This window comes from Dama dama, chromosome 9 (assembly GCF_033118175.1).
Source record: "Dama dama isolate Ldn47 chromosome 9, ASM3311817v1, whole genome shotgun sequence".
NCBI classification, from domain to species: Eukaryota; Metazoa; Chordata; class Mammalia; order Artiodactyla; family Cervidae; genus Dama; species Dama dama.
The window spans coordinates 34,534,326-34,561,684 of NC_083689.1; the positions used below are offsets into that span (position 1 = coordinate 34,534,326).

At 39.1% G+C, this 27,359-nt stretch overlaps 1 protein-coding gene across 1 annotated transcript in view; it reads right to left on the reverse strand.

Moving 5' to 3' along the window:
- Positions 1-27,359, reverse strand: part of LOC133061320 (zinc finger protein 474) — a 73,305-nt gene that overhangs the window by 25,609 nt on the left and 20,337 nt on the right. The window contains exon 8 of the mRNA XM_061149331.1: positions 252-1,496. Within this exon, the coding sequence (XP_061005314.1) occupies positions 252-1,283 (1,032 nt within the window). The 5' untranslated portion in view covers positions 1,284-1,496. The remainder of the gene's footprint in view (positions 1-251; positions 1,497-27,359) is intronic.

The window sequence follows — 27,359 nt, forward strand, 5'->3', positions numbered from 1 at the left end:
AGGCAGCAGAATGAAAGAGGACCAGGGACCCACCGGGCCCTGGATATTTTTATATCTGCTATGCCAGTGGAGATATAGCCCCGGTGTCCAACAGGGGGTCAACTTAGGTTTCACTGAGGCAGAAATGGGCACTGAAGGAAAACCATCCTAGGGGATGAGGCAGCTGATTCCGGGGGCATTGTTCTCTCATTCCCCTGAAGGTAGAATGTATCCCCAGGCCTACCCGATGCGCATCATGTGGCACAAATTACCTTATCAGTCACAGGACATGCTGCCATATTCCTCTGAGGCTTGGAATTAGTGGACTCTTTCAGGCCACCTCTACTCCCTAATGTCAAATCCTGAAATTTCGATCCACTAGGTTGAGCTTTACAACTTCTCTGGTGTACTGGAAGGCGGTCGGGGGCAAAGGTCCGACTACAATTTGGGCAGGACACGAGCTGACTTTGACGTGGCCCTGCGTGGTTGGGCTGTCCAGTGGGAAGGGGCTGAGGCTTCTGTGGGAGTGGCTGGCGGAACTCCCTGGGGAGTCGGTCATTTTCTATTTTCCACTTTTCCAGGCATTGGGGCTCATGGATAGGAAGGGACAGGGTACCAAATTCCCTCCCACAGATGTAGCAGATGACAGTCCTTGGTCGGGTTGTGATGCCACTGGAAGCTTTCTTGAGACCAGCAAGATCATCAGATCTGTCCGGGCTTGGTGCCCTAGGCCCCTCAACATTCTGCTTGCAGCTTCTCTGATGAACAAGAAGCCGGTCTGGCAAGAATGTGCGGCCGCAGGACTCACAGGGCAGCAGCTGAGCCTGGGAACTCTGGAAGGCTGCCTCATTCGCTGCCTGAAGATTGTAGGACCCACTTCCACTGAGAGGCGGTGGTTTGGAAGGTTCTGGCCTCCTCAGGTGCTTGGGCAACTTGCTGTTTTCAACACGCCACTTCTCCAGGCACTGGGGTTCGTGAATGCCAAGGGATTGGGACCCAAATTCTCGGCCACAGATATAGCACACCCGGAACCCGGGCCTGCGGGATGGGATCACGGGGGGCCTGGGCTGGCTTTCAGACATAATCCTCCTACTGGACTGCTTTGAGAGAATTACAGTTCCAGGTCTGTTTTTCCGAGGGTTCGTCTTTATTTTTCCACCCCGATTGTCATGCTCTATTTCTGGCAAGAAGCTAGAATGGGGCTCACCAAATAGAACAGCTTGGTTTATAAGAAAGGTGGGCTCTTTAGAATGGTGGAAAGACTGTTGCAATGTGGAAACCCTTTTCTCCTCTTTTCTTTCCATTAACAAAGAAGGCTTTCTCTAGGGCTTGCTCTGATTTCAGGCCAGACGCATTTTGGGCTTCTGCTTAGAGTGAAGGTTAGTCAGGTTGGCTGTCCTGGGGTTCCACATCGTAGCCAGTACCTTAGACCCAAAGACTGTGACTCAGAGCTTCATTGCAGGGCAGCAGTCTGGAATGCTGGAAAGTCCCCGTGAAACCTCAGACGCCTCCAAGATCTGCAGGGGAAATATAAATCAAGGAGTTATGGCATACACACACATTCATACACAAACACATTCACGTGCACACACGCACACACACATATTTTAAGTTGATAAAGAACAGTCATTTATTTTTGACTGAGCATCCTCTTTGGCTATCATAATAACTACACATAGGATGTGTTCAGTAAGTGTTGGAATAAATATGAAAAACATTTCTGTTATGAATTGCACTGTTACCATATCAAACAAAAGCAGTGTTCGTTTGATACTGCAAAGGAAGATGGACAATTATTGCACATCTTGACACATATGGTATGAACCAAGAGGCATGGTGGTGAGATCATGCAGGAGAGAACTGAGGCTTCTGAAAACTAGATTAATGAAACTGCGGATCAAGTACAAAAGACCTCCTTCCATTACCTTAGGGATTCTTTTTAGTGCCATGGATCCCTTTGTCAGTTCTTTGAAGCCTATGGACCTCTTCCCAGAATAATAATTTTAAAAGCAAAATATAAAATTCTTACTAGTACAAGTGAAACTAATTTTATTGAAATAATTTATCAAATATTTTTAGTTGTGATCTCTCTTTCACTTGAGCTGTAGTCACAGGCCAGACTTTTTGAGTGTCCATGAGCCTAAGATTAAGAACCAGCAGAAGAAGTAATTAAAGCTTGAACAGGAAGATTATCAGGAAGCCTGCAGAATGAGTTCAGCTTCTTCTAACCTACCAGGTATCCACTCTTCTTTATTATGGGACTGGAGTATTAATAAATTATGGCTGTAATTGTCAAGACAAGAATGCAACCTTGGGCTCTATTCTTCCTGGTGGTCCATCTGTACACCTTCCCTGGGATGAAGATGCTCAGACTTCAGCTGATATTCCTTTGACAGCTGTTGTGTTCATGTTCTTGTTTTACACAGATATATCTTCTTATAGACATCCATCTACCCATCTGTCAAACTATCTTTTTTTAAATAAAAACATGGCCAACAATCTTCCTAAACTAGAGGAAAGGGCTGATAAGATCTCATTACAGTCAGAAGCCAAAGGAGTTTTTACCTTGGGGAAAGGCATGAGTCAGTTTTATCCCAGTCTACAACCTAGCTCAAGAAAGATTATCTTCAAAAGTCTTAGGACCTTCTTCATTTCCTGAAGGATGGCCTCAGTCTGGATTAGGGGTTCTTTAGCATTGGCTCCCATTCACAGAGGGAGCAGCACCTGATCTGAGGCTAAACCCTACAGTCCTCGGCAGACTCTTGAGTTCAGGCACTCCAAGGACAGCTGTGCCGGTTATATCAGAACTCTGTTCAGGCATTGTGGTTGATAAGGGACAAAAAGCTGTGAGATCTGCACTCAGTTCCTGCATTTTGGTGCCAAGGAAAGTGTGAATCTTCGCAATTAAGGCTATCAAATCAGGTCTGGCATAGAAACGGAAGATATTTGTCATTTTGACAGAATAAGACAGTGATATTAACACATGTGACAAAAGAATGTGCTGGCCCCAAACAGAATGACCAACACAGAAAATAAAGCTTGAAGAAGCAAAATTTATCACTTGATCATCACCATCCAAAAGAGAAAGTGGCTCTAGAGAACACAAAGAATCCAGTAAAATTATTTCATTAGATTTTAAACAGCACATGGGTAAAATAATCCCCCCAACCACTCTGCTTTGTTGGTTCTGATTTATTAACCAAGGATTTCCTGTTTTAGTTTCCCATTTTCCCTGATACCAAGAAGTTGCAGATAGCAAAAGTATTTAAGTAGGAAAAATCACTGCAATCAAATAAACTAAACTTGTGAAACCTCCCTAAACTTGCTTACAATCTTCCCTCTTCACCATGCTGCTTCCCACAGATGAGAATTCTGAGAAAGCCCCATGACTTGCTCCAATAATTCATCCATCTCTTTTATGTTAAAGATAACTAATATTTATTGAATGCTAACTATTCATCAGACATTGTACTAATTTTTACATACATAATTTTAGTTAATTCTCAGATGATTATCAGACAGGTATTATTATTTTAATTTTTACAAATGAATAAACTATGACTCAGAAAAGACAAGTAACTTGCCCAAGACAGTCAGTTTCTAAATGACAGAACTGGGAATCAATTCCAGCTCTCTTTGGCTCCAGTCCTCGACTCTTTCCATTATTCATTCTGCCTAAAATTCCACTGACAGAGCTTCTTAAGTTTTTATCCCTATTTTAATGTACAATTCATATGCCCCATGGGTTTATGAAGGTAACTAAGCTCTCACCCGCTTTTATGCTCCCTTTTAGAAGAAGGAAGGGGTGAGAGGGAGGAGGGGAATAGGGCACAGAAGAAGAGAAATCTTTGAGATGGAAAAAGCAGGTGAGAAATCAGGGTTACTGAAGACAGTGTTTCTCCTTAAAGCAACAGGGATCATTTTATTTTGCTGTGAATGGTTTTCTAGATGAAGTTATTCTCTGTATGATGTGCAAAACATATCCTTTCCTGATCTCACCAGTATCCTTAAGAAAAATCTGTACTACTAGCCACAGATGGTGAGTGAGGAGATTAGGGGTGCAATAATGGGTGCAGAGTGAAAGTGAAGGCTGCCCAAAGGCGCCAGATTGGCATTCAGTCTGCAGCCCTGTCCTTACTTTGATTAGGGATGGATCTTTATGCATGCAGGCATTCATGCATTTTCTCTGCAGCAAAAAATGACAAAGAATCATAATGCCCATTGAATCTATCTTTTCTTTTTTAATCATCCTCACTCCTCCTTCAACGCCCTTCTGAAAATTGTCTTATTGTGATTAAAGGTATCAGTGTATGGAAAATGAGGTAGCTAGGACCAAGTGAAATTTGGGGAGACTGAGGTGTTTACTAGAAAAATTTATGATATTTCTGCCAACGATTCTGCTAAGGCAATGCAACAAGGTCATGGTCATTTGCTCTATCCTATAAGTTCCAAAAGTGAAAGTGCTAGAAAATACTAACTACATATACTTAAATCACTTAAGAATTTGGCCTGTCACCCAGACACGTTGTAAAGCAATGTTGCTAGTTTATAAAGAGAACCACTTTGCAAAGCCAGCCAATTTCACCCCAAGCATCCATGGAGAAATGTTCACTCCAATTGGCCTGAATTATTCATTTTGACCATATTTGCACATAGGCCATTTAAAGAATGTCTTGGAAGGCATCATGTTTTATCAATATGATGCCATTTTTTCCATGCCCTTTGGACTTCATGGGAAGGGAGAGACATACTCACGAGGATGAATATAATAACCATGAAAATCTAAAAGCTATCTTAGCATTAGGGGGCATTTCTCTAAAAGAGAGGGGAAAGAACACAAGTAGAAGTGTTCTACTTGTTCTTCTAAAAAATAATTTAGTTCTTTGAAACAAAACAAATGTGTGATACATGACCCCTTCTCCGCTAGTATAGCATCCAAACCCCTTAAACGGACAAATGAATAAAAATGAATAAATAAGAAAGGTAGACTTGGGTTTTATGCTGCCTCTGAGAAAAATTATAAAATAGAGAAAGTTTGTCTTCAATGTCCTCCATCGACCCCATTCAGTAGCCTCCCCTGCTCAGTACCCTTATATACACTCTAGTCTTCTTACTAATGAAATCTTGCTTTCAAAAAAGAGCTGATACACTCAGGCTTACAATTGATGAGGTAATATCCCTCCCAGAGTCTGGCAGAGACAGCTAGTTTCCTATTAATAGTTATGCTGCCCAAACTCCCTCAAGTTAACAGAGCCCCACTTTCTAGCTGGCACATGATTTCCTAGCCAAAAGTCTACAGGCTTCTTTGTAGCTAGTGGAAGTATTGTGTGGCACTTGTAAAAACTCTTCTTGAAAAGTAGGGGACCAACCCACTCCTCTTCTCTTCCTTCATGATGATGACTGATGGCTGGAGTTCTAGTAGCCATCTGGGGGCAGATTATATTCATGTAACACTTAACATGACAGAGTAGACATATGGATGAATTTGGGTCCTTGAAAATGCTACAGCCATCTTAGAAGCTCTGGAGTGACTTCCTTGGGCTTTATTTACGTAAGAGAAATAAAATTTTTTTTTTTTTGTATTTTAGTTACTTTTTAAGAGTCTTTAACTCATATGAAAACCTAATACTAATTGAGTTATAGTTTAATAGTTATCATGGAGCTAGGCACAAAATGAATTCTAACAGTGATATTTCAAATTTCAAGATTTTTTTTTTTTTTTGATGAGAAAAAATGTTGCAAGTGTTTATAGGGAAAAATTGACTTATTAAGTATATACTTTCCCCTAAAAGTCAGAAATGAAAAAGCTTGGAATTGTAAATACTGAGCCAATGGTTCTTAAGAAACTGATTCACAATATTTCCTTTTTCAGAATTGTTTTTTTAGAAAAAACTTTAATGACATTTACTTCAGGAGAATAGAACCTCATGTTTCGCATGAGTTTTTGAAAGATTGAGAAGGCATCAGTGTTGTGCCGGTTGTCTCTGCATTGTCTCTGTATTCCATGCTCTCTCTTCTATATCCAGCTTCGTGATGCTGGCACCGGGACACTGCACGCCCCACTTCTGCTTAGCCAGCCAGCTCTGCATTACGATTTACTAATAGTACTGGAGGGAAAAGGTGAGGTTAGAGAAGAGAGAAGACCTGCATCTTTTTAAAGGGTTTCCTGTCTGCGTTTGGTTCCTGTATCACCCCAGCAATACTTCTTTATCCCAGAAAAAGCAGTTCTTTCCTGAAGCAGCACCTGAAACCAGTTTAGTTTTTCCAATATTTGCAAATCAAACTGAATTTCCCCTCCCCCACCAGGCAGCACCATCAGCCAGACTGTTCTTCCTCTTTGGAAATAAGATTTTTGGCTCCCTAAGGCTCTTCTAAATTTCTAAGTCCTAATAATTCAAACCTCTTCCCTCTGTCCTTCAGCGCTAGGAATGGTAGGTAGCTGCTGCTTCCCTTGTATAGCAGTGCCTTTTTTTTTTTTTTTTTAACTCTGCTAGTTACCTGGGTAACAACTTCATTCCTGGTCAACAACTCTTTGTATTAAATTCTCTCTGTTTAAATAACTAGTATGGTTTCTATCTCCTGACTGATACAACTACTTTTAGAATATAAGTAATAAAAATCTGTGATATTCAAGCTGCATATTAGCTTACTATTGCAATAAATATAAACTAATTATTTCATAGTGTCTCAGAAAACATGATGCTTAATATTCAACTCTCAACTCATTCAGATCACTGAAAATATACCTTTATAATGTTTACACAACCACTAGCTTTCAAAAGCTAGAAAATGTTGTTCCTCCATTTGTGATCAACTGAATAAAATCAAAAGGGGAAATCTGCCATTTTAAGCATATTTGTGTTTTTCTTAAGTTTATATTATACTTTTCCTCCACTGACTACCTCGCCATGAAGCCCCCCCTGCCACAGAGGGAGTTATAGAGTATATCAATCACATTCATAGATCAAGGATGGCTGAGAAGTGTTGAGGGGAGATCAATAACCAGTCAGTCTGGCTGGTTCCCTACACTCCCTTCTGGATGAAGCACCTGGGCCAGTGGCATTTGCAGTTCCCAGTAGTTTTGATGTATGCGGACAGAAGAGCAACTGGGAACTGGAGGTGGTATGGTTTGGGAAAGACAGAAGCAGTGTCTGAAAGGTAAAAAATGGAAACACTTTCAGAAAAGCCATTTAGCCTGAGGCAGGATTTTGATGTAATCTGGCTGTCCATATTGATATCCCCAGGCTGATTTTGAGTAGTTAATGAAAAGTTTCCCCTTCCTTGTCTCTCCTTCACTATGAAGAACTTTAAACCAAGATATAAGTACTTTCACTTTTATTTCATCTAATTGTCAGGTGTAGACATAGTAGTCTATGGTGTTAGGAAAGCTATGAAAACTAAAAATGGGAGAAATGCATTCTTTATGCCTCTAAGTAGAAACTTCTGCAAAGACATTTTGTGTTAAGGTTCATAATACCACCCCATGAAAGCTATTGTTAGACCAAGCCTGCAATTTTCACTCTATATTGAGTATTCAAATCACAGAGTACTCAAGAGTCATAAATGCCACACAGGTATGACCGTGTAATTGCAATATTGACATTTGGAGTGGTGGAGAACTGGTTATGGAAACCACAAGGACAGCTGCATTAGAGGCCTATAATGTACAGAAATTCAAAGGCTAGACAAAGAAAGTGGGAGAGTCAGGCCACTGAATAACAAACAAATCTACATAACATTTTTTTCTGACACCTAGGATAGTTCTATCCCAATAAAATAACTATTCCAATAGCTTTTTTTTCCCCCAAGACTTTAAAGAAATAGTTCACAGGCCATCTATGGCTCACAGATATGCTCTTTTTGGCCTGCATAGAGTTAAAAATGTTTGAGCTAGTTGCCATTATTTTAAAATTTACAAACATCACACAAAATTGTGACTTGGAATTTCTTTTGAAAAAGTGGAAGATCTGGCCTAGAGGCCATCTTCCAGTGTGGCAACATTGCTGGGATACAGAGTAAGGTTGAGCCTGTAGATTGGACAGCCAACTTTTACTCTTGAAAAGTTGCTCATCAGCCCCTTGTTCAATTCATGCTTGATTCTCAGACTCATTTGAGTTTGTAACCTTCTGTGATTCTCACTTTAAAATGCCCCTTTCAAATGAAGCAACAGACAAAGAATTAATCTCAAAAATATACAAGCAGCTCCTGCAGCTCAGTTCCAGAAAAATAAATGACCAAATCAAAAAATGGGCCAAAGAACTAAACAGACATTTCTCCAAAGAAGACATACAGATGGCTAACAAACACATGAAAAGATGCTCAACATCACTCATTATCAGAGAAATGCAAATCAAAACCACAATGAGGTACCACGACACGCCAGTCAGGATGGCTGCTATCCAAAAGTCTACAAGCAATAAATGCTGGAGAGGGTGTGGAGAAAAGGGAAGCCTCTTACACTGTTGGTGGGAATGCAAACTAGTACAGCCGCTATGGAGAACAGTGTGGAGATTCCTTAAAAACTGGAAATAGAATTGCCATATGACCCAGCAATCCCACTTCTGGGCATACACACTGAGGAAACCAGATCTGAAAGAGACACGTGCACCCCAATGTTCATCGCAGCACTGTTTATAATAGCCAGGACATGGAAGCAACCTAGATGCCCATCAGCAGACGAATGGATAAGGAAGCTGTGGTACATATACACCATGGTATATTACTCAGCCATTAAAAAGAATTCATTTGAATCAGTTCTAATGAGATGGATGAACCTGGAGCCCATTATACAGAGTGAAGTAAGCCAGAAAGATAAAGACCAATACAGTATATTAATGCATATATATGGAATTTAGAAAGATGGTAACGATAACCCCATAAGCAAAACAGAAAAAGAGACACAGATGTACAGAACAGACTCTTGGACTCTGTGGGAGAAGGCGAGGGTGGGATGTTCTGAGAGAACAATATCGAAACATGTATATTATCTAGGGTGAAACAGATCACCAGCCCAGGCTGGATGTATGAGACAAGTGCTCAGGGCTGGTGCACTGGGAAGATCCAGAGGGATGGGATGGGGAGGGAGGCAGGAGGGGGGATTGGGATGGGGAACACATGTAAATCCATGGCTGATTCATGTCAATGTATGGCAAAACCCACTACAATATTGTAAAGTAATTAGCCTCCAACTAATAAAAATAAATGAAAAAAAAAATGTCCCTTTCCTCCATTTTTCTTCTCAATTGAACATCTGAAAATCACTTTAAGGAGCAGTTGCTCTCAGAAAACTGAGAACCCAGTTGAAGTCTTTTCTAATGGAGATAATTACTAAAAACATGACATATTAATTGGTAAAAATTCAGAAGGGAAACTTCCTAGTAAAACTTGACTCAGGATGAAATACTTGGTTCAGGGAGGTAGGGAAATATCCAAGGCAAAAAAGAAAGAATCAGTGACCTGAGAAGAATTTTCATACATTATTAAAGGGCCATAGGAAATGATGAACCTAGTTTCAGAAAGAAAAAAATATCAAGAAGCCTGTGTTTAGATCAACCACATGGGAGATGATAAAAAGGGGAAAAAAGAAAGAAAGGAAAAAGAAAAACACAAATAGGCAAGAAATGTGTATGTGGAGACCATCTGAATTTCTTGGAAACATTCCCATAATTGTTTAGTTATTCACTGATATAATAAGAGCTACTCTTCTGCTTTAGACAGCAACCCCTGATTTACCGTTAAATGATTCCCCAGATGAAGAATGCTGGATATCTTAAGTTATTAGATACAGAAAGAATCAGTCAATAAGAAGAACCATAAGTAAGCTACTAATAATAAAGACTATTGTTGCCTTTCCAAGATTTGGGCTGGAAATACTTCCTAAGAGACTTATACTTCCTTGTAGGGATTTTAGAATTTGATGACTTTTTTCTTTCTGCCAAGTTGACCACTGCATCAAGTACCATCTACGTTAGTTTAAACTGAAAATGTGTAAGAACAGCACAGTAATTCCTTTTCAATAAAGAATGACATATTCAATATCCATTAAGTGTTTAAATTTGATGTATTGATAAAAATGGGGGGAGGGGAGAGAACTAGAGATACCCTTGTTTTAGTATTAAATTTTAAAGAGAATTACAAATAGGTTCATTGTTTACTAGTTCCCATCATGTGATATGCTTGCTCACAGTTCGCACTGTCTTCACACTCCTGATTTACTGTCTCAGAGGGCTAACTCAGTGCAGTATCTTTGGCAAAGACTTCCAAGCCACAGGGTATTAGTGTCAGAAGTACAGTCACTAGACTAGTGCCTCCAGGTTGAAACAAACACAATGACGAATGCAGCTGCCCTTGATGGGATGTCCCTGGCCGAGACAGACTGGCATAAGACAGAGGGGCCTCACGGTATCCTAGAGGAAACTTTTTAACCACATCGCTCTCTTACCCTCCAAAAGCCTCAAAGTTGTGCCTTAGCTCTACCCACCTTCAGGAGGTCAGTGCCTCCCAAAGCCTGGCTGATGCTTAAATTGATCATCATTACCGTTCATTACAGACATCAACACCCTTTGTTAATAATGCTCTCTCCACCCAAAGCTGTTTCTGAGGAAAGTCACCGGGAAGGAAGTCAAAAACAGGGCAGAGCCCATAAGGCAGGCTGAGTTTCTGCTATGTGTGAATGAATGCGCTTCTATTTTCTGATACATGTAGCATGTCTTCTCTGGAGGTGACTCTGGAGACTGGGTAATTTAGGTACATCCACCAGCTGAAGACTGTTTCTGAATAGGGGCTTTTTGTTGCTCTGCTCCCTGCATTGCTCATCCTCCTATGTATAAAGAAGTCATTAAAAAGCTATTGTTATTCATTTGACATCTCTGAGTTTTGTGAACAAGAAACTCTTTTCACAGGCCAGATGGTTTGAGCTTGTTGATGGTTAGAATCCTCCACTCCAACCTCTTATTGCCCAGGAAATCTTACCGAGCCTATCCCCGGCTGGAGAAAACCACTAAAAAGAGACTGCTGGTGTCTATGAGAAATGTCTTCCTTCTCCGTGTCCCCAGAGCCCAGGCCAAACATAAAATGTGGTTGACAGCTCTTTACTTGCAAACGTTCTTAGCTTGTAGTTTAAATATTTTGTGGTTTCAAGTTTACTGAGAGCCTCCTTCCACCCCACGCCCAATAACTATCAAACAGCAAGGAAGTCAGTGAGAGTATCAACTGCTTTGTTCTCTTTTCCTTTAGTAAACAAAAAGAAGACCTGTATGTATTTTAAATTACACCTAGGATGGAAAAATTGGAATGTTTGACTAAAATAATTCAATTTAAAATCAACTCCTTGAATGCTATTTTCTCCTCTCTCTTGTGTTTCTACTGGGCTTTTTCTCCTCCCATCGCCTGTGCTCTCTTTCTCTTTGTTTCACTATTTCCATTGTTGGTCTGTCTCCACTTTAAGTCTAGGAAAACAACCCAACGGCGTTAAGGGTAAGGTGCCATCTGCAAGGGAGTGAAGGATGTGGCATCCTGCGGTTGACCCCACTGCTAATTTGCTCTGGAGGGCCAACGCAACACAGACTGGCTCAACACTAGTAAGGCATGTCTTACATTTCAACTCCATTATATTCAGGAGAAAACAGGATGAGAAGTGATAGGCCCCGCCTACTCACATGAGTTCTCAAAAGTGGAGAATCTATCCATGTGGTGACAGAGATGGGACAATGGAAGGAAAAAGGGACACAAGGAGCCATTGCTGATGCAAAAGTGGAGGACTGGGGCTGTGTGCAAGCAATGTGGGTGGTTCTAGAAACTGGGAAGGGCAAAGAAATAAGCCAGGGTTTCAGAAGGGATACCGTCTGCTGACATTTTGATTTTACCCCAGGTACCCATGTTGGGCTTCTGACTTATAAAATGATAAGACAATGAATTGGGTTTCTTTTAAGCTGCTTATTTTATGGTACTTGCTATAGCAGTAATAGAAGACTAAAACACCCCAAGAGAAAGAAATCAGCACTGTGAACGCAGCCTTCTGAAAACTGTTGCCCAACTAAGTTTTGGCCACCCTATGACCCAGAATCTTAATAGTCAGCTCAGGGTCACACCCAGTTCTAGTCTCCACTGGAAACACCACCAGAATGACTCCTTTCCAGGGGCCTTGCTGAGAAGTCCCAGTCAGCTCTCTATAATGAGAATTACAGTACAATTCATTCTAGAGTAACAAAACATAAATATTCACATAACGTTACAGAGTGGGTTCAAGGATCTCTGTCTAGCTCTTATGAGAACCCTCAACCAGTGTGACTGAAGAAATAACCGTTAAGATTTTGCATTCTCTTCAGTGTGGTCTGTCTTTTCTGACCACAAGTCAAGCTTGCTCTTCCCTGTCCTCTTTGACTGTATTCTTTGTTTTGATATCTGCACATCTGCAACTGGTAGTTCAGTTCAGTTCAGTTACTCAGTCGTATCCAACTCTTTGCGACCCCATGAACCACAGCATACCAGGCCTCCCTGTCTATCACCAACTTCCGGAGTCCACCCAAACCCAAGTCCATTGAGTCGGTGATGCCATTCAACCATCTCTTCCTCTGTTGTCCCCTTCTCCTCCTGCCCTCAATCTTTCCCAGCATCAGGGTCTTTTCAAATGAGTCAGCTCTTCACATCAGGTGGCCAAAGTATTGGAGTTTCAGCTTTAACATCAGTCCTTCCAATGAACACCCAGGACTGATCTCCTTTAGGATGGACCGGTTGGATCTCCTTGCAGTCCAAGGGACTCTCAAGATTCTTCTCCAACACCACAGTTCAAAAGCATCAATTCTTCAGCACTCAGCTTTCTTTATAGTCCAACTCTCACATCCATACATGACTACCGGAAAAACCATAGCCTTGACCAAACAGACCTTTGTTGACAAAGTAATGTCTCCGCTTTTTAATATGCTGTCTAGGTTGGTCATAACTCTTCTTCCAAGGAGTAAGCATCTTTTAATTTCATGGCTGCAATCACCATCTGCAGTGATTTTGGAGCCCAGAAAAATAAAGTCAGCCACTGTTTCCCCATCTATTTGCCACGAAGTGATGGGACCGGGTGTCATGATCTTAGTTTTCTGAATGTTGACCTTTAAGCCAACTTTTTCCACTCTCCTCTTTCACTTTCATCAAGAGGCTCTTTTGTTCTTCTTCACTTTCTGCCATAAGGGTGGTGTCATCTGTATATCTGAGGTTATTGATGTTTCTCCCAGCAATCTTGATTCCAGCTTGTGCTTCCTCCAGCCCAGCGTTCAGAAACTTGATTTTAATACATTCTGCTCCAGGTTAACTGACTACATTTCTTGTCAAAGTGCCACATGCATAAGCTTTCCCTTCAAATCATGAAAAGCATAACTAACCTCAAGAATGTTGAGATTTGTTCTCAGTGTACCTTCCCAATTATTTATATCAATTATTCACCATTCTTTTTCCTTTCTCATTTCACCCACACCTATCTTACCACACACACGCACACACATACAACCACTCACATCCATCTACAAACTCATACATACACATCCACTTACATACTCATATTTATCTACACACTCACACCCACACACCCATACACTTTCATACTAACATGCATCCACTCACATCTATCCACACACACCCAATCACTGACACCCATGTACACCTACCCATTCACTTACATCCATACTCATACCACATCTAACAATTCATACATCTATCTATATACTCACCCCACACCCATCCACTCACATTCCTGTACATGCCCACACCTATCCATTCACCATCCTCAATCCTAAAGGAAATCAACCTCAAGTATTCATTGGAAGTACTGATGCTAAAGCTGAAGCACCAATACTTTGGTCACCTGACACAAAGAGTTGACTTGTTGGAAAAGACCCTGATGCTGGGAAAGTTAAAAGACAAAAGGAGAAAGAGGCAGCAGAGGATGAGATAGTTGGATGATATCAACAACTCAAAGGACATAAATCTGAGCCAACTCTGGGAGATAGCAAAGATCAAAGCAGCCTGGCATGCTGCAGCCCATGGGGTTGCAAAGAGTCAGACAAAACTTAGCGACTGAACAACAACAAGAATGTTGATTTCCCTATAGGAAATGGGGAAATTTTATATTTTCTTATAACATGTATAACATACAATTGAAAAAAGATCACAAGTGAAGAAACGTTGAGAACATCAACATTTAACATTCAGAGACTACGGAAAGGAAGTTCTTTGGTTTCCTAACAGGATCCATTATAGAGTTTACTCTAAAAGTACATTTTTAGTAGGAAAATAGATCCCTCTGATTTACAAAATGTACTTTGTACCTAATTTCTTGAGACTATGTATGCTACACACAGCCAGACTTGTATATTCCTTCCAATTCTGAAGTTGCCACCATGTCCCATCTTATGTTGCTAGTAGCTGACATATGTCTAAACATTTTTGCTGAAAATCTTGACAAATACTTCTGGACTAGATAGCAAACTTCTGCTATAAAATTTTGCTGCATTTACCAGAGCTTCAAGAATGAAAGAATTTATCCCCAACAGTATCTTCCTTCTAAATGTTGAATGAATTCCCACTCCTCTTTCTGTGTGTGATAGGCTCAGGTTATTCAGATATTTAATCAAGGTTTCACTAACACATCTGGGAAACAAAGTTCAAGTTCAAGCACACTGTGAAATACACTGTTACAGTCTAATTTGCTAAGTAAGAGCAGAAAAAGTAACTCAGCCAAGAATCCAGTAGTACTCTTTCAGTTTCCACTATAAAGTACTTTTGCAACAAATTCAGGTCTATTTTAAACATGAGGTCCAAAATGTCTATCAGCGATGGAATCTTGGGATATGTAGCTTCTCTATGCCTCAGTTTCACTTACATTTTGGAACAATGATTGATACCTTGCAGAGTTATTGTGAATATTAAAAGTAAGACAAAATGCTTAGCACAGAGTCTGGTAGGGGATAAATATGATATCATAATTGTTACTATATAGTTTTAATAGGTCTTCTTTCCCATATTATCAATAATAACACTGCAGGCTGAAAAATGTAATTAGGTAACTATAGATTTTGAAAATTATTCTTCCTGTTTAAAAATAGTCTGAGGAATTCCCAAGTTTTTATTCTGCAGCTAATTCAAAGAACATTTTATTCATATTTCATTAAAAGACACTTCAACCTGTAGTCCTGAAAAGGTAAAAAAATATTGAAAAATTTTGAGAAATATGACTACATTTTCTAAAGTTATTAGATCAAAGCAGTATGAAATATTTCAATTACGGTGCTTCTCATACTGATAGCCCCTGCTAAAGAAACCTGCTCCTTCTCCTCTGGACTGATAGCCCTGGGTGATTATGCTCTGTAGCATATTATTCAACTCCCAATCCCCAAACCAAGCTGATTGTATCAGAGCTTGGGCACTGGACAAAGCTATCCATCATAGGCTCATCAGCAGTAGTCTATGACATGGCTGGACATGAACAGATGAATTGATTCAATCACAATCAGTCTCTTGGGAAGGATAACAGCAATGGATACTAAAGCAGAAAAGAAAATTAGAAAGAGTTGTGAAGTTGGAGAACAGAAGCATGACACATCACAGCAAATAAATTGTACTTAAGAAGAAGACAGAATATGTAGAAGAGCTAAATATTTCTCTAAAGAAGACATATACAGATGGCCAAAAGTCACATGAAAAGATGCTCAACATCACTAATTACTAGATAAATTTAAATCAAAGCTGCAGTGAAATAGCACCTCATACCAGTAAGAATGGCCATCATCAAAAAGACTACAAATAATAAAAGCTGAAGAGCATGTAGAGAAAGGGGAACCCTCCTACACTGTTGGTAGGGATGTAAACTAGTGCATACACTGTGGAGAACAGTACGGAGGATCTCTAACAAAATAAAAATAGAGCTACCATATGATCCTGCAGTGGGCTTCCCAGGTGGCACCAGTGGCAAGGAATCTGCCTTTACAGATCCTGCCAATGCAGGAGACATGGGTTCTATCCTTGGGTCAGAAAGATCTCCTGGAGGAGGGCAAGGCAACCCACCCCAGTATTCTTGCCTGGAGAATCCCATGGACAGAGGAGCCTGATGAGCTCTGGTCCAGAGGGTTGTAAAGAGTTGGACATGACTGAAGTGCCTCATCACACACATATGCTTGATCCTGCAATACTATTCTGAAGCATATACCCAGAGAAAATTCTAATATGAAAAGATATACGCACCCCAGTGTTCACAGCAGCAATATTTACAATAGCCATGACATGCAAGCAACCTAAATATTCATGGACAGATGAATGGATAAAGAAGATGTGGAATATATATATACAATGGAATATTACTCAGTCTTAAAAATGAAATAATGCCATTTATAGCAACATGGATGGACCTAGAGATTATCATACAAAGTCAGTCAGATAAAGACAAATATCATATGATATAACTTACACATGGAATCTTTAAAAATGATAGAAATGAAACTATTTACAAAACAGAAAGAAATCCACAGATATAGAAACCAAACTTATGGTTACCCAAGGGAAAAATGGGGGCGGGGAGTGGCAGATAAAGTAAGAATCTGGGATTAACAGATACATACTACTCTATATAAAATAAACAATAAGGATCAACTGTATGGCATAGGAAACTATATTCAATATCTTATAATAACCTATAATGGAAAAGTACCTGAAAAAGAATACGTGTATGTATTAATGCACACACACACACACACACACACACACACACACACACACACACACGAATCACCTTGCTGCACATCTGAAACTAACACAACTATTGTAATACAACTGTAAATCAACTACATTTCAATTTTTAAAGATTAAAATAAAGAAGAAAAAGACAGAAAAGAAGGAGATGGAATGACTGTGGATGAAACAGGGTAGAGCATGGGAACAGGCTAATGATGGTGCACTCAGGTGAGCAACCATGAGGGGCTGCCCCTGTCACCTGGGTGCAGAAGACGTACGACATTCTTTAGTCTTTATGTCTTGCAGTATGTCTGGAAAATATGTGCACTCCTGGAACTTTATGATGATTCTATTGGAGAATGGAAGAAACCTCTGTTACAACATCCCAAAGAAGAAATGAGAGGTTATGTTCAGATACTACTAATTTATAAAGAGAAAGCAGGTCACCTCACAAGTGGCAAAGTAGTGACCAGGTCAGGGTTGCAGAGTTTGACTGTGGATAGGGCTCTTTTTTCACCTCTCCTAAAAAGGAAAACAGGGTGGGGTCTTTAGTTCTACTCAGAAAGAGGCCTACTATAGGGCTGAATAGAGGCCTAGTATAGGGCTGCAGGGTGATTGTAGCCATGAAATTAAAAGACGCTTACTTTTTGGAAGGAAAGTTATGACCAACCTGGACAGCATATTAAAAAGCAGAGACATTACTTTGTCAACAAAGGTCCGTCTAGTCAAGGCTGTGGTTTTTCCAGTAGTCATGTATGGATGTGAGAGTTGGACTATAAAGAAAGCTGAGTGCTGAAGAATTGATGCTTTTGAACTGTGCTGTTGGAGAAGAATCTTGAGAGTCCCTTGGACTGCAAGGAGATCCAACCAGTCCATCCTAGAGGAGATCAGTCCTGGGTGTTCATTGGAAGGACTGATGTTAAAGCTGAAACTCCAATACTTTGGCCACCTGATGTGAAGAGCTGACTCATTTGAAAAGACCCCGATGCTGGAAGGGAGTCGGGGCAGGAGGAGAAGGGGACGACAGAGGATGAGATGGTTGGATGGCATCACCAACTCAATGGACATGAGTTGGGTAAACTCCGGAAGTTGGTGATGGACAGGGAGGCCTGGCATGCTGCGGTTCATGGGGTTGCAAAGAGTCGGACACGACTGAGCGACTGAACTGAACTGATAGGGCTGAAAAGCCAATGGGGATAATATCTGACTGTTAATGCTGAATAATCAGCAGAAATAAAAATGAACTTGGTTGAGAAACTCTTTTGACTTTCCTCTATAATTCTGACGCTTTTATAAAAATTACCTACTAATTATTTTGGTGTTTGGCCTGGAGAACAGAATCCACTCAGCTCTTTGGCTAGGAATTTCTCTGGAACAGGTAGTTCTTGCCCTTCCTGAGGCCTGGTTGTTTGAGTCCCCTGTGTTTCCATGCACATGTATCCTTATAATAAATGCCCTGTCTAAGTACACTTGAGTCCACTAAGGAGGCCTGGGTGGAGTTGGATTTATTTAATAATTCATTCAGCCCAGAATGCTGCCTCTGGCAGAAGAGCCTAGAACAGATATTTTGTGATATAATTTTTGAGTTCCCATTACCATGACCACAGTTAGACATATTTCCAAATAATCCAACCCTTCCATCTATGAGTTAACTAACAGACTACTACCATACATTTACTTCATCTATATACCTGTTAGGATTGTGTGTTACGAATCTGAGTCAGTTGAACTGAGGTGGGCAAATCTATAGCCTGTTATACAGGGTGAAATATTATAAGTCAGAAAAAGATAAACAAATATTATATATTAATACATACATATAGAATCTAGAAACTTACCTGGTGGCTCAGATGGTAAAGAATCAGCCTGCAATGAGGGAGACCTGGGTTCAATCCTTGGGTTGGAAAGATCCCCTGGAGGCAACCCACTCCAGTATTCTTGCTTGGAGAATCCCCATGGACAGAAAAGCCTGGCGGACTACAGTCCATGGGGTCACAGAGTCAGACACGACTGAGCAACTAAGAACAGGACACATAGAATCTAGAAAGATGGTACTGATGAACCTATTTGCAGGGCAGGAATAGAGACGCAGACATAGAGAACTGACTTGCGGACACAGTGAGGGAAGAAGAAGGCGGGGTGAATTGAGAGAGTAGCAATGAAATACATGCATTACCACATTAAAATCAGTAGCTAGTGGGACGTTGCTATGTAACACAGGGAGTGCAGTCTGTGCTCTGTGACCACCTAAAGGGGTGGGATGGGGTCGGAGGCGGGAGGGAGGTTCAAGGCAGGTGGGGATATATGTACTTATGGCTGATTCACATCGTTGCACAGCAGAAACCAACGCAACATTGTAAAGCGATTATCTTCCAATTAAAAACAAATCAAAGAAAAAGAAAAAAAGGATTTTGTATCACTTTAAATAAAAAGACTCCTATTTTGGTCACTTAAAGAAACAGAGGCATAACTTTTTACCTAAATGAGGTTTTTTTGAAAAAAGCAATCAGATTCTCAATAATACCAAGACTTCGGTGATGGTCTTGGCCTTTCCTTCATGGATGCAACTACTACACTATTATGATGAAATTGTTTGCATTATATGATTCTAAATACTATCTTCATATAGGACAGAGAGACCATTCCTAGGGTCTAGCAGAGCTTTTTTCTATGTGGTTTTTCTGTGACGGGTGGTGGTTAACCCAACCTCCAGGGGAACTTATTAGAGACTGCCATCAGCCAAGGTCCATGGGACATTACAAGAGTCATCATGAACATCTTCCTTTCATTCTCCTCCTTTACCTTTCCTGCCCTTTGAAGCCCAGAAGTCTCATCAGCAAAGGCTACTCCACTCAAAGACATATATACATGGCAATTCACTCCTAAGGTGACTAAACGGGCTTTTCCTTCCTCCATATCTTGAGAATTATTTCATTATTCTGGACCCTAGGGTGGAAAAGGTACAGATGAGATGCATGTAGTCCTCATTTGCTTTCAGTGGGCTTTATAAATTTCTTGGTTTTACTTTTACTGTTCCTTGTTCTTTCCTCCTTGTAGCCTCCTGAAGCTTCCACCTAAGTGTTGTAGCTGTTTGTTCGTAGTTTTTCACTTTTCTGATTTCTTGAATCTTATAATACCACAATTATATGGGAAGATAAAATAGGCTGAAATATCTCAAGACATCATGAAATCAGTATTTGAAAATGTATAGATTTTAAATTTGTTTTGTAAATATCACGTGGAAGGATGACATCATTTCAGGAGACAGATTTTTCTCTATTGATTAATTATAAAATTCCAGTCACAAAATTAAGACTAACACTAAAAGTTATTAAGTCGCTGGTGAATCACAACATTACCTATTTTATTTAGACACACAGTGGATACTGGCCATTTCGGTACTTACAGCTAGAACAGTGTTCTTGCGCTATTTATCAATAAGCTTTTCCTGGGAGTCTCTGTTGAAAAGTTTATTTGGAAACTTCTTGTTATCCATAAACACCCCAACAGCTAAATAATTAAAACTCCACTTGACACAGTATTCGACATAGGAAAGAGGCTAACTGAAGAGGAAAATGTGGTCTTAATTTTTGCTGACTGAAATGTCATGTGTTTCATATATACTATGGTTCACTTGGAACTGAACAGATAGAGCAGTCCAAGATTTATCGTTATTTTAATATTGCACAATCATTTGGTATTTTTGAGAGGAAATGCCATAAAGTGATTCAAGTAATGTGAAAACTAATTTCTTACTACACATTTTGAAAAGAGCTGCAATATAAATAAGTTTTCACAAACTATGAATTTCCATCCTTTCAGTGAATATATACACTTGGCAAGAGGCTGGAATCTTATTAGCTATATTTATCATAACTACACTGAGCACTCTCTTTCTAACTGCTCACACACACGTACACACATCCCCCTCTACACATTTTCCTCCATATCCCTCCTAGGTCAAGAGAACAGACTGATAACCCTTGTCATAATCTTCATTTGACAATAAATCCATGCCAGGATTCCAGTCCATGTAGCATGTAATTGGTAATGATATGCTGGATTGTAACTAGGTCAGATGATACTAATAAGAACAACAGTTGGCTAAACATTGAATTCTGAGTCTTTCTCCAACCATGGATTTCTTCTATTTCCAATCCTCACTACTTTCACTTTGTACATTTCACAGTAATTTTACTAAAATAACCTTTGATCACATCTGTTGACCTGGGAGAGGTTCTACTAGTGGTGAAGGCAGGGAAAATGATCATGGGGAAACCTTCCTTTGCCCCAGCTCTCCAACTAAGTTCTTGATCTTCTTGTGGGCTTGCATGGGAGATGCGGGGTTGGGAGAGGAGAGCAAGAGAAAAGGTAAAAGGAACTAGCAGACACTCTAAAAGAATTCATCTACAATGCGTGAGACCTGGGTTCAATCCCTGGGTCGGGAAGATCCCCTGGAGGAGGGCATGGCAACCCACTCCAACATTCTTGCCTGGAGACTCCCCATGGATAGAGAAGCCTTGAGGGCTACAGTCCACAAGGTCGCAAAGACTTGGACACAACTGAATGATTAAGCACGGATACTCTAAAAATAGATTTAGCATTTTTTATCCCCATATAAGTGACTTTCAATGATTCCACAGAAAAGTAGACATCTCATTTTACACCAGTCACCTTATATTTTCTTTCTGCTCACTTTCTCCTCTCCTGTCCTCTTTGCTTTTATGTGTGTTAATATCTCTCCTTTCCGTATTCTTTCACTCCTGTCTCCATTCTTCTATTGATGTTGGATAACCTCATGATACTATATTAATTCACATACAAACATTCTTCATATCTGTCTCTACTGTAGCCAGTTATCCCATTTGGATGTTTTGCGCACTCTCCTAAGTTTACTGCCTTGCCGGTAAATGGATGTGCCTTGCTGTCCACATGTTCTTTCAGGCACAGCAGGAGAAAAATCACTCCTACTGTTTAATCCTTTTTTCAGAGCAGACATAGTCACCTACTAAAGTTATAAAACAAATTCTCAACCTCCCCTGACTAAACGTACCATGGTTGTGGCACTATTCTCAAAAAAAAAGGCCAAACGCTTGAACTTCTATAACCTGGTGCTTCCCTAAGCCTCTGCTTTGGGCTCCTTTAACTCTCTCCCATCTGTATGGTCTTGCATCCTTGTTCACCTCTCGGTTCCTCAAATAAACCAAACTCATTCTTGCTCCAGGTTAGGGGGGAGACTGAAAAGGAGCTTTGCACATGCTCTTGCTACTGCCTAGAATCTTCCCCCAGCTCTTTGGGTAGATTTCTTATTTTATTTTCCGGATCTCTATTGAAAGGTCAACTCTAACAGACAGACCCTTCCTGACTACTCTTTCTCAAGTAATTTCTTTCTCTTCCTAAAACACACACACAGGCACATAGACATGCATGCACCTACACAGACGCATGTGCACACACGCACATACACATGAACATACCTGTGTATGCACACCACACACATGAGCACACACATGTACATGTACACAACTGCCACCACCACTATCACGGCTGTGTGCACAGTTATGACAGTGCTGTTTATTTTCTTCACAGCTCTTGTAGCATATATTATCATCCTTTGTTTGTTTACATATGCAGTATCCGTTTCCTTTACTTGAATGTAACCTTCATGAACATTAGGGTCTTATTTGCTCTCTGCATAGTCACATCCCAAGCAACTAGTCCAGTGCCAAGCACATTGCAGACACTGACAAAAAACTGCTGCATGTTGAATGAGCCGAGTAAGATTAGCTTGATTTTAAACAGATTTTTGAAAACAAAAATCAAGCCCATTAATTAAACAGAAGAATAAAAACAGAAAAGGACTTTTGGAGAGAAAGGATTAAAAGCTACTTTTGTGGTATTTTTTCAAGTCTTAGGGCTATCTGAGCATCTAACCTTTGTTTAATCTTCCTAAAAATACTAACTCAAGGGATTAGTATTTTGCAGCAATTTTTTTGGATCTAACTCCTAGAGTAATGAAAATTTTAAAAAAGTAAACAAATGAGGCCTAATGAAACTTAAAAGCTTTTGTACAGCAAAAGAAACCATAAACAAAATGAAAAGACAACCAACAGAATGGGAGAAAATATTTGCAAAGAAAGCAAACAACAAGGAATTAATCTCCAAAATATACAAATAGCTCATGCAGCTCAATATTAATAAAATAAACAATCTAATAAAAAAAGGCAGATCTTAAATAGAAATTTCTCTAAAGAAGACATACAGGTGGCCAGAAAAGCACATGAAAAGATGCTCAACATTACTAACTATAGGAGAAATGCAAGTTAAAACTGCAATGAGCTATCACCTCACACTGATCAGAATGGCTATCATCAAAAAGTCTACAAACAATAAGTGCTGGAGAGGGTGTGGAGGGAACCCAGATGCCCTGTTGATGGGAATGTAAACTGGAACAACCACTATGGAGAGCAGTATGGAGGTTTCTTAAAATCTAAAAATAGAACCACCATATGATCCATCAATCCCACTCCTAGGTATACATCTGGAGAAGACAATACTTCGAAAAAATACATGCACCCCAGTGTTCATAGCAGCACTATTAACAGTAGCCAAGACATGCAAGCAACCTATTAATAAATGTGCATCAACAGATGAATGGATAAAGAAGATGTGATACATATATACAATGGAATATTATTCAGTCATCAAAAAGAACGAAACAATGCCATTTGCGGCAACATGAATGAACCTAGAGAGTGTCATGCTAACTGACAGACAAAAAAGGACAAATATCGTATGATATCATTCATATGTGGAACCTAATTTTTAAAAAGGATACAAATGAACTTATTCATAAAACAGCATCACAGATTGGGAATACATGTAAATCCATGGCTGATTCATATCAATGTATGACAAAACCCACTGGAAAAAAAAAAATAATAATAATAAAAATTAAAAAAAAAAAAAATAAAAAAAAATAAAAAAAAAAGATTTTGAAAACAAACTTATGGTTACCATAGGGGAAATGTGAGGATGAGGGGAGGAATAAATCTGGAGCTTTGGGTTAATATACTATATATAAAATATATAACCAGCAAGGATCTACTGTATCGCACAGGGAACTCTACAATATTCTGTAATAACCTATAAGGGTAAAGAAACTATAAAAGAAGGAATATATGTATAATTGAATCACTTTACACCTAAAAACTAGCACAACGTTGTAAATCAACTATATTTCAATAATTTTTTAAAGGAATTATCATTCTGGGCTTAGAAGTGTAACTATAGTCAGTCACTTGTATCTTCAGGTTTTGCATCTGCAGAATCAACCAACATCAGATCAAAAATATTTTTTAAAAGTCCAGAAAGTTTTAGAAAAACGTAACTTGAATTTGCTATACACTGGCAACTGTTTACATAGCATTTACTTTGTATTAGGTATTACAAGCAATCTAGAGAGGATTTAAAAGTATCCTGGAGGATGCGTGTAGGTCATATGCAAATACTATACCATTTTCTATAAGAGACTTGAGGATCCGTGGATTTTGGTTTCAATAGGAAGTCCTGGACCCAACTACCCAAGGATCTTGAGGGATTGCCTGTATACCAAATCCAAGAGAAATGAGAATCCAGCCAAGGACTGTGTACGGAACCAAGCCCTAAACCTCATGGTAAAGGCTATTCAACAAGAAATGAGCTATCTGCATCTATGGCACAGAGCTCCTCCCAAGAACAGAGCTGGACCAGCACACCAGAGGCGGCTTTGTGACTAGGTGACGCGTGTACTGGGTGTAGGACTAGGAAGAAAACTAAAGGAGAAACAAAGTTAGGTTTTCCTGAGCTGAGCTTATTCATGTATTGTTTCTTTTGACCACATGCATTCTGAATGCAGATGACTTTGAGAGCTTAATTCTCCTTGGAAGTCATATCTTCTTTGAAGACAGCCCCACAGTACCGGGCACTCAGAGGAAGAACAGGTTCAAGGCCACGGTTCTTTATACATCAATGGACAAATTTGCAAAATATTTCATTAGAATTCCTTGAAGATTAGAACAAGGGTTGACAATCTAGGGCTCCCTGGTCAAACCTGGCCAGCTGCCCATCTTTTTTTTTTTTTGGTAAATAAGGTTTTACTGAAACAGAGCCATGCTTGTTCATTGGTGTATTTGTCTTGATTGTTTTTGTCTTACCACAGCAGAACAGTCAGACTACAGGACCTAAATTATTTATTATATGGCCATTTATAGGAGAAGTTTTCTAACCTCTGAATTAGAGCACACAACAAGAAAACTCCATTTTAACAATGAAACACCCAGTTATTCATCAGTGTGAATTTACAAAATAGCACTCGGGGCAACCGCAATCCTAAGTTTTGTTTGTGAGAACGCCATGGGCTTTCTTTTAGAATTCTCTGAAATAAATGTTTGGTTGCACTGTACTCTGGACATTCTATTTGCAGTTGTCATCACTTTTAACCTGCTAACAGTGCGCCCCCTTTACATTTCCCTTCCTGTTGCCCCAACACTGGGAGTGCATCCTGCCGTATACTGTACTATATATTGTATACTGTACTATTTAGAAAAGGTTTCTCTGTGTCTTTAAGACTCCGCAGGAATCTCCTCTGCTGCCTCAGGAAGGGTGCTCTGGAATTGTTCACATTCTTCACCAGTTACAATTTATCTCTTGAACTGCAAAACTCCTAAAAATGTTTCATTCACCAGGGAGTTTGGGGAAATTTTTTAAAATAATAATATTAGAATAAAACAATATTCATTTAAATTATATAAATCCAGAGAAGAAATGGCCATATTAAAGTCCAGTTTCTGAACAAATTTCTCTTAGAAATAATACATAAGATTCAATTTCTAAAATAGGTTGGAAAATTCAAATGGACAGAAGGGATAGTTTACATTCTCGGGCTTAAAAGAAATGGATGTTTTATGACAGGGATAGCAAACTTGAAAAGCCCGAGAAAGTATTTTTCTTTAGTAAATTTCTGAGTGCTGATAATTCTCTGTAAAGTCATAGGAATGCATAAAAATATTCTGTCCAATGTTTATTTTATCAGGTGTAGGTTTTTTTCTTTGTAATTGTGAGATATACACTGTTAAACAGGCACTAGAGTAGAGATTATAAATATTGTTTCCTTGCAGAAAGTATGAACAAAGAAATATTTTCCTCGCCTCTTTCCTTGTCTAGAATAGTGTCTGGAAAACAGTAGACAATAAGTTATTGAATGAATGCATGAATGAAAATTAAGTTCAAGCCACATTTTGTATAAATGGGTTTGAAAAAAATGCATCCCTTTTACTGGGATTATCATTCTTGATTAAATTTATAACCATATATTTTTGGTTTTGGCTTACTACAGAATAGCTTAAGATCAGATTACTATCTAGGAGGAGATTTGGAAAACATAAAAAACAGGATGCCCAACCTGATTTAAACTCTTATGCATGGTTCCACTGGCAAACAGTCATGGAAGCACTCAACTTGTATATCTGTTTTGAAGTTGGACACAACTGAGCGATGAACACTTTCATACACACAAGCCAAGATAACTGGCTTATTAAAAAATTAATGATGCCAATAAAGACATCAGTGCAACTAGAATCCTATCAAGTTTTGTTTAGATTGATGTAATGGAATAGAGTCCAGAAATAAATGGTCGATTCACATATGTGGTCAATTCATAGTGACAAAGATGCCAAGATAATTCAATAAAGAGAGGAAAATCTTTTAAACAAATAATGGTGGAACAACCGGATTCATGTAGCAGAAAAATTAGTATCAACCATCTACTGTCACCAAACACAAAAATTAACTCAAGGTGAATCACAGAACTACATATAAAAACTAAAACTATAAAGCTTCTAGAAGAAACTATAGGAAAATACTTTATGATCTCAATATTTGCAAAGATTTCTTAGACAGAAAAACTGAATGGCACTAAACATAAAAGAATTTAAAATTTTACTTCATGTAAATTAGAAACATCTATCCTTTAAAAAATATCATTAAGAAAACTAAAAGATAAGCCACAGATTGGGAAGAATTTTTTGCAGTGCATATATTTGACACATATGTGGCAAGCAACCCAACATGGGTTGCCAAAGACAGGCAAAAGCTTTGAATAGACTATTCACAACAGAAAATGTACAAAATATCAATAAGCTCATGAAATAATAGTAAATTATACAAAAAATTAATTTGCATTTTCCTGTTATTTTTCAGGAAAATGCAAATTAAAACCACAGAGGTACCACTATACACACACTAGAATGGCTAAAAAATTTTAAGTTACCAATACCAAGTGTTAGGATGTGAAAAAAACAGAAACTCTCATATATGCCTGATGGGAGTATGAACTATTACAACCACTCTGTAGAACCACTGGGCAGTTTCTCATAAAGTCAAATCTATATCCCCCTGATAACATGGACATCCTATCCCTAAATAATTACAAATGACATAAACACATGTTAATGGATAAATGGATAAAACAACTATGATGCATTCATATAACAGAGTATTACTCCACAAAACAAATGAACAAATCACACACAATGACAGATCTCTTTCAAAAATATTATGCCAGATAAAAGGTCATATGCAAAAGAGAATATACCGAATTATTTCATTTATATAAAATTCCAAACAAGTAA